Here is a 13285-nt window from a genome sequence, read left to right on the forward strand (position 1 = left end):
TTCTCTTCCAATTGTATTGATTTACACGCTCAAGTCTTTTTTTTTCTTCTTTTGCTTCTTGTTCTGTTTTGTTGTCTGTTTCTGAAAAAACTTTCCCAAATTTGTTGACTGCAATATTAGAAGGTAGTATCAATAGACTAGTTCTTCAACGCTTTGTATTTGGAGGAAGGTCTGGTCTAGTTACAAGCTGCAGCGTCGAAATGAAGAAGGTGGACATTGTTATATATGCTCCGGGCTAATGATCCATTACTTCGGATGAGATTTGCTACGTCCATTAATTGATCTATGCACTAGTTTGGGAAAGTTAATACAAAAGCTGGTGTGTGCGTTTGGTGCTGTGTTGCAGGGTGGTTTTTGCTCGCCAAATGTACTTTTAAAACACAGTTACAAACGGTGAAAACTTGTACATGATTATTTATGCCTGAGGCCATGATCATTGCTGCAGCCTCAGGTAGTGAAGGGCGTGTAAATAGCAGAAGCTCAAGCTGTCAGAAATCAAGATGGTCGGTCTGACGTCTGTGTAGAGAGCTAAAGACTTCGGTCTCCATTGCATTCAACTGGAAACCCAATCTAGAGCCCATGACAAAGCTTCAAGATCAGCAGATTGGAGCCTCGTGCATGTGTGGGTGATCTGATTCATGAATTGTCTCCAGTCATCACAGTTGTTTCATTAAAATGTGTATGCTCGTGGAGGTGGAGATCCAGTAGAATTCTCAAAACTTCATAACAAAACAACAACACACCCATGTAATAATTTCCTGGATGGATCACGCTTCAATCATGATAAGCAAACACCAGCCTCAAGAAAGAGCGCAGGTGTTGAATTTGGTGACTTTCTGAGACGTTCAATGATTTTCAGGTTATGTGAATCAATCACTCGAACAAGTTTTGCTAACTGGGGTCAAATCTAGTCCACCTGTTGATGGATAAAGTAGGTCAAATCTGTGATGGCAGGCCAACCTACTGATCTTCTCGTTGGCCAGCTTCCATCTTTTGTTTCCCACTCCAGGTAGTCAACAGAAACATCGACGTATCACATTTGAACATGCATAACAATTTCCAAATCCATATTCCTCCTTTGAGAAGATGGACTCCAACAGACTGCACTCTGTTATACTGTGATACTGCCTCCTCTTCTTTCTCAAGCCAGTTATTATGGTATGGCATTGCAAGGAAAGTTTTGATTTAGAGCTTTTGTGCCATAATTTATGGCACAAAAGCTCTAAATCAAAACTTTCCTTGCAATGCCATATTCAGAAGCTCTGGAGGGGTAAAAGTGCGGTCCTCGCCTAGACCAGTTGTTGCTGCCATACAGCGGGCACCTCCCTTGTCTTCCTAGATCAAATCGACGGAGACGAAAACAACACAAAAAAAATAAAATCAAGTATAAGCTATATAGAATTTTACTGGATAGGTTTACTACACAAAAACTTCTATTACTTGTATTTCTTTTCAAAGTATTATGCCTATCAAAGAGTTTATTTAAATAAATCGAAAAATCAACTTGGATAAACTAGAAAACCACAAAATAAAGGAAAAGCAATTAAAGTCATAAATAAACAAGGAAAAATAAAATTATTTAACATAATATTTAATTTACCACACTAAATAGAAAAAAAAAATAAAAATAACTAAGAAAAAATAATTTATCCTAAAACCTCTTGTATTAGTCTTTCTGGGTTGAAAAAACTTGTCCTTCAAGTTTAAAATGCTCTTGCTTGGATCTGGTGGATGCTCAATAAAAAATTACTTAAGATATAAACTCCAATAGTTTCTTGTTAAATTTTGCACAAGAAATGTCAATTGACAATTTTTTTTTTAATTGGATTATAAAATTCTCAAACTTGCTTCTTTAGCATGTTTTAATTTATGTAACTCTTGAAAAAAATCTATATTTTTAATAGTAGAAAGTTTGTAACAAAAAGGATTAATATAATCTAAATCAATAATTTTTATTTGTTTGTTGATGTTTTCATTATACTAAACCTTAAATTTATTGATGAGAATATTATTAATGATATTATCGTATCTTTACTATAATTAAATATATTATCATTGTTAATATAATTATTATTGTAATAAATATCATAAATTAATTGATAGGAAATACTAATCTATATCTATTTCATTATAAAAAAGATACACAATACTAATTTCGATTAAAATAATTAAATTAAGAGATTTCAGAGATGTGTTTAGGATTGATTTTCAACCTTCCTTATATAAAAATTAATATTATTTTAATATATTTTAAAATAAATATATTTTAAAAAATAAATATTAACAATTTTGTTTTTATAATTTTTTTGTAGTACTGTAAAGTCGTACTATCAATATACTATAGACTTTGCTTTCATGTACTACCATCGCCCCCCAATCTCGCGCCCCTTTGATAATTAACTAAGATCTTTATTTATTTATTTATTATTTATTTATGAATTCAAAGCATCTAATGATAGGGAAGATAATAATAACAACATGGGTGGAGTCGCTTCAACAATGCCGCGAAGTTGGCTTCCTTTCCACGCCTTCTTCCACGGTGGAAACTGATGAGTCATCACAACTGATGAGTCATCACAACTGATGAGTCATAATTTTCTACTTTTTTTTCTTCTCCATCCCTGTTAATTAATGAAATAATTCTTCAACTTATTTATTTATGTAATTTTATTATCATTAGCTGACAAATTAATTTATTATTTGTCCCTTCATTCCTCCTATTAATAATTTCTAATTTTTTTAAAGAAAGAACCTTCTCATCATCTTCTACATGTTTATGTAATTTTATTTTTATCATTAACTGCAAATATTATTTTAAAAGAGATCCTTCTCATCATTAACTGACGAATTACTGTTTCAATATATCATGTTTTGCAATAATTTTTTTCGTTCACATCAGAGTTTTACGCACTTATCTAAATCTATAAAATACATTTTCTAAAAAGTAAAGTGTTTTTGAATTCAAATAATAAAAAAAAACCTTTTTATCCTTATTATTCAACAATTAATCTCTAGAAATTATTGAGCTAATACATTTCTTCCAGTCATATTGGTATCGGGGAGCCAAATATAGCTGAGCTTAATGCTATTACCAAGTAGCTGTTTGATATTGTGGCTGCGGGTGAACTTCACCCGCAGCCACAATTTTTATCGTTTGGTTATGCTCCTATCATAATTTTTCAATCATGGGTCCCATCATTTATTGTGGCACAACCGCAGGTTACAAGAAGCAATAAAGAGTTGCTTCTTGTAATGGAAAAATAGATGAACAGTGGAGATGCTTATTAACGAAATACAATGCTTTTGTTGCTAAGGACTTGAACCAGCACTTCGAAGTCCGAAATACTTGGTATTTTTTTAATTATTATGAGTAAGATTTATTTCTATTTATTACTTATATCATTATTTTATAAAATAATTATATCCAAAAAATAGAAATAATTCTACATCATAAATTAATAACAAATTTTTTATCATATGTGTCATATTTAGCATAAACAGTAATATTTAATATAAACATGATTTTATTTATAATGCCATGTAAACATGATTTTTTATTAAAAAAAATTAATGCAAAAGTTACATAACTTGTTATTATAGTTATAACCCAACAGTAAAGTTACAGGTTTGATGAATTAACTCAAATTAATTTAAAATATAAAGTTTTGATTTAATTTTTTTAAAATTAAATTAAGTTTTATTCTAATTTTAATTGATTCATAAATTAACCTGTTTAATTGATTAATTTTAAATAAATTAATTTTCATCTAGTTAGATATAAAACTCAGGTCGACTAGGTTTATCAAAGCTAAAAATACATTGAACCGGATCCGACCCAGCAAAATATATGTTTTATTTTTAATTGTGTTTTATTCTAAAAACTAGTGTTAAACATTATTCAATGACAACATAAATTAGACGAAGATCGCTTGATAACGCTGCATTTATAGAATTTGATCGCAATCTTAATTTTGTTCCTGATTATATTTTACCTGATGTTGTTGCGCTCTTAAGAAATTTGTGAAAACTGTAGTCCTTATCAAATATATTTCATACGTGATGGAATTGTGGATAGTTTAATAAAACAATAAAAAATATTTTATATAAAATATTATTTATTTCATGATGTAATAGCAATAGTTAAATCTACAATATTTAAATTAAAAACTATCAATATAAATATATATTTTTTAGAATTATTTTATAACTTTAATTTCAAAAGCATTCTTAACCAAACACATTAAATTATTTTTTGTTTAATTTCAATTTCAACCACAGTTTTAACTAAACACCTATTTTTTCAAACCAACCTCTCAATTAAAAGTACTTTTTATAAAATAATTTTTTTCAAATCATAATCATAACAGTAACCGCAATACCAAATACACTGTAAAGCTTTGAAGATCCCAGTCTCCGAAATGGGTGTTAATAGTTCAGCCGTGTGTGTGTGTGTGTGTGTGTGTGTGTGTGTGTGTGTGTGTGTGTGTGTGTGTGTGTGTGTGTGGGTGGGTGGGTGTAGAATCAGACTCCATTAATGCTTTAGCTTGCGCTAATTTGATTGCAGGGCATCTAGGCTTAGCTGCAATTAATTAATACTTGTTCAACGATATAATAATAACCTTGCAGCTCCAGAAAACAGAGTAAATAGTTTATTCCAGACAAACCCTTCTGATCTGTCTAGGATCATTCGGATCGAATAATTTATATCAAACTTGTTGAAATAGAACGAGATAACATCCAACTACAGGACAAATATGATTGTCAAACAAAAATTACTCATGTCACAAATGGAGTAATGCGAAAATGAAGTAGAACGAGATACTATCCAACTACAGGACAAGTATGATTATCAAATAAAGACTCCTGTCCTGAGCGGCTGACGCTAAGGTTAGCCTCACAACTTCAACTGAAACTAGATCATATATAGAAGAGAAGCAAATTTACAAACCAAAACATGATAATGGAGCAGCCTCAAAGTCCCTCCTCCTTGGTCCTTCTCCCATCACTCCTCTTTATCTTCATGGTATTAAGGATGCTCAAAAAGTCGAAAACCAAAGACTTAACTCCAAATCTACCACCAGGTCCACGGAAGCTGCCAGTGATAGGAAATTTGCACCAGTTATTTGGTTCTCTACCCCATCACCGCCTGCGAGACCTGGCCAAGAAACACGGACCTATCATGCACCTTCAACTCGGCCAAGTTCAGACCATTGTTATTTCTTCTCCAGAAACTGCTGAACAAGTGATGAAAGTCCATGATATCAACTTTGCTCATAGGCCCCATCTCCTTGTAGGACAAATCATCTTTTATAACTGCACAGACATAGCGACTGCAGCATATGGAGACTACTGGAGGCAGTTGCGGAAAGTTTCCATCTTGGAGCTATTAAGTCCTAAACGTGTGCAATCATTTAGATCTATCAGGGAGGAAGAGGTATCCAGTCTTATTGGAAGTATTTCTTCTAGTGCAGGATCAATAGTCAACCTTAGCAGGATGCTGTTTTCTGTAGCATATAGCATCACTACGAGAGCAGCCTTCAGTAAATTGCGGAAAGAGGAAGAGATATTCGTTCCGCTTGTTCAGGGAATAATGCAGGTGGGGGCAGGTTTTAATATAAGTGATCTTTTCCCTTCCATCAAATTGCTTCCATGGATAACTGGGATGAGATCCAGAATGGAAAGGTTGCATCAAGAAGCTGACAGGATACTTGAAAGCATTATCAACGACCACAGAGCTCGCAAAGCGGAGGGCAATTCTAGTAACGAGAGTAAAGCAGATGATCTTGTAGATGTTCTTCTAGATCTCCAGGAACATGGGAACCTCGACTTCTCCCTAACTACCGATAATATTAAGGCAGTCATCCTGGTAAGTGTTTGTATTGCTGTACATTTGGTTTTGCATGGTCTGTATATTTGCTTACCTCAATTTTGATTATCGTGTCTCGCTCTCAGGACCTTTTCATTGCTGGGACTGAGACATCATCAACTATTCTAGAATGGGCAATGTCAGAGCTGCTAAAGCACCCTGAAGTGATGGAAAAGGCTCAAACAGAGGTACGAGAGGTCTTTGGCAAAGATGGAAGTGTCGGTGAATTAAATTACTTGAAGATGGTCATCAGAGAAACTATGAGATTACACCCTCCTCTCCCTTTGCTGATTCCAAGAGAATGTCGAGAGGAGTGTGGAATAAACGGATACAATATTCCCATTAAATCCAGAGTCCTAGTTAATGTATGGGCAATCGGAAGGGATTCAAATTATTGGGTTGAAGCTGAGAGATTCCATCCAGAGAGATTTCTTGATAGCTCGATTGATTATAAAGGGGTTAATTTTGAGTTTACCCCATTTGGTGCTGGAAGAAGGATGTGTCCAGGCATTCTGTTCGGCATAAGTAACGTCGATCTTCTACTAGCAAATTTGCTCTACCATTTTGACTGGAAGCTCCCCGGTGACATGAAGCCAGAAAGTCTAGACATGTCTGAAGCTTTTGGTGCCACGGTTAGAAGAAAAAATGCTCTGCATTTAACTCCTATTTTGCACCATCCTCATCCTGTTAGATCTTGAAAATCACAAGGAAAATGATCTTAAATCTGCTTTTGTTATGTGTTACCTTATGCCAATGGTGTTGCCTAGTCACGATAATAATAGTAATAAAAAGCTGCTTATTTTTCAGTGTTATCTTTAACTTTTCCCAGAACTTGTAATAATCCCACACTTCGATCCAAATTCCGTCCAAAATAGCTGCAGGATGAACTGTTAATTTAAGTTATTGATGTAGAGACTTGGAAAGAGCTGTAGAAATAGCGTATATATAATTCTAAAGCTTGATTTATAATTTCTATGTTGTTCTGATCAAGATAACAGTTGATACACACATATTTTCTTACAGGACTTGCCATTTGGCGATACCAACACATATAATAATTAAGACATAAAAAATTTCATGCTCTAACCTCTGGCTGTATTAAAAAGTTCTTCAAGTAATTATGAGATTCCATCAAGATTTGCAGCTTCCATTCTGCTCTGCCAATCTTGTAAAGGTTACCAGAAATATATTTCTTCAATATATTAGCTTTTAAAAATAAAGATGTGCTTTTTTCTGTGGAGTGGCAGATCCATTGACTAGAATAAATATTTTAAAGGAGAAACTAAAATTAAGTATATAAATTCATTATAAATTAATATTAACTAAATATTTTAAAAAACATTATAAAGTAATTATAAATTCTTAACAAATTGACTAATAGAATCTATAAAACTTGAAAATTTTAAATTATTATTTTCATTGCGTTAATCTTTTAAAATACTCTGCAGGGCAACAAAACCATCGTTAAATAATTAACTTGTTGATTGAATATTTTGGTTGTTATTGACATTTATTGTAAATTAAATTCATGTGCAAAACATTGATTTTCTAAAAAGAAAAATTGGCTTTATGTATTGGAATGCATGTTTATATATAATTGTTATGTATGATATAATAACCATACCAAAGTAGGAGACCTAATTAATAAAATTCTAACCCACTAAAATATATAAGCTATATTTATCAAATTAATTGGGAGGGCTATTAATTTACATGAAAATAGTAGGAGAATAAATTATAATTAAAAATATCATCTAAAAATAGTAGGAGACCAAATGTTTATATATAATTTTCATAAACTATAAAGGAGAATAAATTATAATTATTTTTATATGAATGAATTGATAGATCACTATGAGTAGCAATATGTCCTTGCGTAGCATACTTGATATAAGCAAATTGATTGGATCAAACTTCTTGAACTAGTACCACAATGTAAGACTTGTTCTTAAATAAGGAAGAATATTATGTGTTCTTGAAATCTCAATTCCTCATGTCTTTGATATGGATGTTAATGACAAAGTTAAGACTGAATATTAATGTCATATTAATGATAATAAACATGTTATATGAGTAATATTAGCCAACATGTTATATAAAATTCAAATATAGTATGAGAATATGGATGTGTATGCTATGATTATGCATCTTAAAAAGATTTTTTGATGTAACTTGTAGGATTTAAAGGTATTAGATCTCTGAGAAATTGTTTCACTACAATATCGCACGTGCCTGCGAGGCGTCGTGATGATCGTCTACTCTTGTAAGCCGTATTGTTTGATTGTCTGATAAAAGCTAAGATATAGTCATGTTTTCTAGTTATTGGCATGTCTAAGGTTTAAGAAAAGTCATTCCCAATAAGGAGATCCTTATATTATCAAGTAAAACCTAACTGTTCTAACATGAAAAAAAAACTTCCTTTTAATAACGGGAATACATTATACGTATAAATTCATAATCTCATATACTAAAAGATAACAAAATATTTTTTGGATATTTTTAAAATATTAGCCTAGTTCTCATAACTTTAATAAACTGGTTATTAAAGCCAAAATGGATGCTGAACATATATTTTTTTGAATTTTTGTTGTATGAAAATACGATACGATTTTTTTTTAATCTTTGAGAGACATGGCTGTATGTATGAAAACAAAATATTTTTTTTGTTTTATAATTTTTTTGCAATGTTTTAATGAAAACCGAGTATTTTAATACCGTATTTTGTATCTTTACGGTATAAAAATACAAACCAATATTAAGCAAAGTTGATAGAAAAATAAACAGGAAAATAAAAAACAAAATTTTAAAAGATTGTTTTGGTTTTTTTGAAATTGTTTTGGACTGGGTCTAACCAAGCCCAACCATTTTGGTCCAGGTCGGTTCTGTCTGGCCTAGTGAACATAGGGAACTCTCAACTGTTCACGTAAATAGTGGAGGTTGCACGCAGAGAAGGAGAAGAGGAAAATAAATGAGGGGGAAGCTGACATGAGGTGACAGTGTTGTTGTTGACGGTGGGCGAAGAGGAGGACTGACGGTGGTTTGCGGTGGACACTGTTGGTTGTTCTTCCTCTTTCTCTATATTTTCCTTCTACCTTTCCTCTGTTATCTCTTCTCCTTCCCTCTGTTTTTCTGTTCTTCTCCTTTTGTTCTCTGGTATTGGCGGTGCTGCTGGCGGCGACATTGAGGCGGTTGGCGATGGTTCGCGATGAGTAAATGGTGGTAGCTGCTATGGTTCTTCTTTTTCCTTATGTAGAGACACCAACCTCCTCTTTTCTCTTTCTTATTTCCCTTTGTTCTTCTTCATTTGATTTCTCTATATTCTCTCGTCCTCTTCTCATTTTTTTCATCCCTAGTAAGGTTTTTTTTTCCTCCCCTCTTATGTTCTTTTCTGGTGGTATTTATAGGGGCAGGGGGAGTGAAATCGACCCTGCCCTGTCCTATTATGGTGTATGGGGAGCGAGGCCACCCTACCCTGCCACGGTGCTGGGTAAAGTGGCCAATAAGGAGCTGTTTGCAGTGCACGACTCCCCTGGTATTTTCATTATGAGGGGGTGTGGGTTGTGTTGGGTTTTGACAATGCTTGGGAAAAGGGGGGGGGGAGAGAGAGCGAGGCAGGAAGAAACAAAAGAAAAAACAAAAAGTTTCTCTTCCCCTGTTGCGTGTCCAGGGGAAGAAGAAGAAGAAGAAGCGTGCTGCTTAAAACAACAATACTTTGTGTTTCTCTCCTATTTTGTATGGGGATCCAAAAATAGATAAAAATAGATGCCCCCTCTTTATGATACTTATAGAGCAAAGACTAGTTGAGAGCTCTGCATAGTAAGTTTTGTAAAGATAAACAAGAATGACTTGCCTTAATGCGAAATGAAGGTAGCATATACAACCTAAGGACAAGTTCTATTCATTAAGTGAGCATGGGTAGATTTTCTACTTGGTCTAAAAAAGATCTCATATCTACCCAGTGGCAATCTTCGTAAAGACAGTATGGGGGCGTTGCGAGAAATGGTTAAGGCATGTGTGCCCACCATTACCAAGCAGACACTCATATATGAGTTGGGTTTTTCATGCATCTAAACCCTAACCCATAGTCATAGGACAGATCGCTAATCCCCCACCTAACTTAAAAGCTTTGCTAGCTTTCAAAAATTAAGACATAAGATGCATGAGACAATTCTATACAATGCATGAATAAATATGTACACAATTTAAAACATATAAAAAATAAGGAAATGCAATATTAACAATAACATACAAACCAAATCCTAAAACGTAATAATTAGACAAAAACAAAGCTTAGTCAACGAGATCCCTAGTGGAGTTGTCATTCTGTCGCACATGCCCGTGCGGCATCGCGACGATCATCCATTCTTGTAAGTATGTATCCGGGAAAATTGAGAAAATGGGAAAGAAAAGGAATTATTGTCTTTCATTAGTGGAATGGAGGAATGAGAGTTGCCACCTAGTATTTTGGTCACTAGAAACCCTAACTGGTCTCAGAGATCGGGCACGAAGACTGGTTGCATAAAGGAAAAGTATTAGCACCCCAAATATGCCCTACGCATTGTTTGATTGTCTGATAAAAGCTAAGGTGTGGTCGTTGACACGACCAAAAGATTGATGTCTTCTCCCAAGTGTAGGAGTGTCGAAGTAATAAATAACTCGACAAGACCGGGATCAAACCAAAGCGAGGTTAACTATATAAATTATAAATAATAATAATAATAATAATAATAAGTTAAAGAGAGTTTTGAGATGTGATATTGATATAAGGATTAAACAATGATAAAAACAATTGTCAAGGTTAGAGGATCTACTAAGGGTATTTCAAACAAGTATAGTATAAACTCTTATTACTCAACTGGAAACCACACACAAAGGAGGTTTCAATCGGATTATAAATTGTTAACATAATTACATTAGTTATCTTATTCGAATAATGCTAATACTTGTAAATGTTGTCAGGTATTCATGATTATAACTTATGTTAACAACAAATCAAGTTCATTTCATAACACAAGTGTCAGTTATACCATACAGTTTGGGCTATGAAAGTGCCAAGTATTTATTGTACCAAGGTTATACAACATAAATCTAGATTAACCATTTAACAAGCAAAATATTAAGAGTGAATAAGATAACAAATACAAAACTCTTATTACTCAACTGGAAACCACACACAAAGGAGGTTTCAATCGGATTATAAATTGTTAACATAATTACATTAGTTATCTTATTCGAATAATGCTAATACTTGTAAATGTTGTCAGGTATTCATGATTATAACTTATGTTAACAACAAATCAAGTTCATTTCATAACACAAGTGTCAGCTATACCATACAGTTTGGGCTATGAAAGTGCCAAGTATTTATTGTACCAAGGTTATACAACATAAATCTAGATTAACCATTTAACAAGCAAAATATTAAGAGTGAATAAGATAACAAATACAAAACATGTTAGTATCAAACATTAAAGTTCATATTGAGTTTATACTATACTTATTCTTAAACCATTAGTGTAACCTTTTCACCTTGACATAATAAACTTAGCTAAATAGAATAAAGAAGAGAAACATAAATAAACAAGATAAGAACATAAATAAGATATAAGTTAACTAAGTAAAGGAAATGAAATGAAAAGCATAAACAAGAGATTAATATAAACAAAACTTAAGCATTACAAAAATATAAAGAGAGAGAGCAAGAACATGATCTTGATCTGAAAACCAAGATGCCTAAATACATGGCAAATGCCTCCTTTTATAGGCCAAAATTTGGAACTATTAATTTGATGACTAATTGTTGAGTGGGTGGCCACATCTTGACTTGGTGACAATCCTTATCTTCTTGTCTGAACAAAATATCATTGCTAACGTCAGAATTTAAACAGACTGTCCTTATGAAAGTTCTAGGAAATTGTCTTAGATTTTCAAAAAAAAAAAAAGAATCAATGCATTTGAACTTCTAGAACTCGCGATATGGGCTGAACATTGAACAGTGTCTAGGCTGCAGGATAGATTCTGATTTCTCCATTATTGCTAAGATTTGGACTTCCAAACAGCAGAATTGAGTCTTTCACTCCTCATGAATGTTTTAGGTCCATGTCTGAGCTTTTTAGCCATATAAATCAAATTGAAATCCAAGATCTACAACTTCAGATATGACCTAATGACTGAACAGTGTTCCAGTTTGGACTGAACCATCATCTCTTTTCTAAGCTTAACCCTCTCTTTATCTTCTCAATTTCAGTAGTTAAACTCATCAATCAATCCTTTGATTTATGTGATATGCCTGCATTTAAGATGAACATTTACAATAAATTAAAGTATCTTATAGTATCAAACTTGCTATTATAAAACATGCTTTAGTTAAGAAGTTATTGATGCTTTAAGTGCAAAATGATGATATAAAACCTTGATAAAAATGCACTTTTAAGTGCCAATCAGTCGTGTTTTCTAGTTGTTGGTCTGTCTAAGGTTTAAGAAATGTCCTTCTCGGTAAGGAGATCCTTATCTTATCGGGTAAAACCTAATCGTTCTAACATCAAAAAAAGAACTATTTTTTTAATATCAAGAATATATTTTACATATAAATTTGTATTCCCAGATACTAAAAGAAAACAAAATATTTTTTGGGTATTTTTGAAATATTGACCTAGTTTCATGGCTTTAATAAACTGGTTATTAAAGTCAAAATGCATGCTGAACATATATTGTTTTTGAATTTTTGTTGTATGAAAATATGATAGGATTTGTTTGTTTGTTTTTTTTAATCTTTGAGAGACTTGGCTGTATGCATAAAAACAAGATATTTTTTTTGTTTTATAATTTTTTTGCAATGTTTCGATGAAAACCGGGTATTTTAATACTAGATTTTGTATTTTTATAGTATAAAAATACAAACCAATATTAAGCAAAGTTGATAGAGAAATGCGTTGGAAAATCATAAATTTTTTTGAAAAGATTTTTTTGGTTTGTTTTTGAAATTTTTTTGGACCTGGCCGAACCATTTTGGTCTAGGCTGGTTTTGTCCGGCCTAGTGAATAGTGGAGAACTCTCCACTATTCACGTGATGAGTGAATTAATTCACTCTTCACTATCACTTGTAGAACAATGGAGGTTGCACGCAGAGAAGGAGAAGAGGAAAATAAAGGAGGGAGAAGTTGACCTGCGGTGGCGGTGCTGTTATTAACGGTAAGTTGACCTGCGGTGGTGGTGCTGTTGTTAACGGTGGGCGAAGAGGACTGACAGCGGTTTGCAGTAGACGCTGCTGGTTGTTCTTCCTCTTTCTCTGTATTTTCCTTTTCCCTTTCTTCTATTATCTCTTCTCCTTCCCTCTCTTTTTATGTTATTCTCCTTTTGTTCTTTGGATATGGTGGTGCTGCTGGTGATAGCATTGAGGTGGCTGGTGATGGTTCACGG

General features: G+C 33.1%; 1 protein-coding gene across 1 annotated transcript; it reads left to right on the forward strand.

Annotated features, from left to right (window-relative positions):
• The first annotated feature begins 4802 nt into the window (after window positions 1–4802).
• LOC133701437 (cytochrome P450 71D11-like) lies at window positions 4803–6678 on the forward strand. Its single transcript, XM_062125357.1, has 2 exons — window positions 4803–5866; window positions 5953–6678. The coding sequence occupies exons 1-2, from the start codon at window positions 4955–4957 to the stop codon at window positions 6562–6564; spliced, it is 1524 nt and encodes a 507-aa protein (XP_061981341.1). The 5' UTR covers window positions 4803–4954; the 3' UTR covers window positions 6565–6678.
• Window positions 6679–13285: the final 6607 nt, after the last annotated feature.

The sequence above is a fragment of the Populus nigra genome, chromosome 1, assembly GCF_951802175.1.
Source record: "Populus nigra chromosome 1, ddPopNigr1.1, whole genome shotgun sequence".
NCBI lineage: Eukaryota > Viridiplantae > Streptophyta > Magnoliopsida > Malpighiales > Salicaceae > Populus > Populus nigra.

Bases quoted from the DNA above. Each gene is read 5' to 3' on its own strand.
- LOC133701437 (XM_062125357.1), top strand. From the start codon at position 4,955: ATGATAATGGAGCAGCCTCAAAGTCCCTCCTCCTTGGTCCTTCTCCCA. The intron at 5,867-5,952 runs GTAAGTGTTTGT...TCTCGCTCTCAG, and splicing joins ATATTAAGGCAGTCATCCTG to GACCTTTTCATTGCTGGGAC.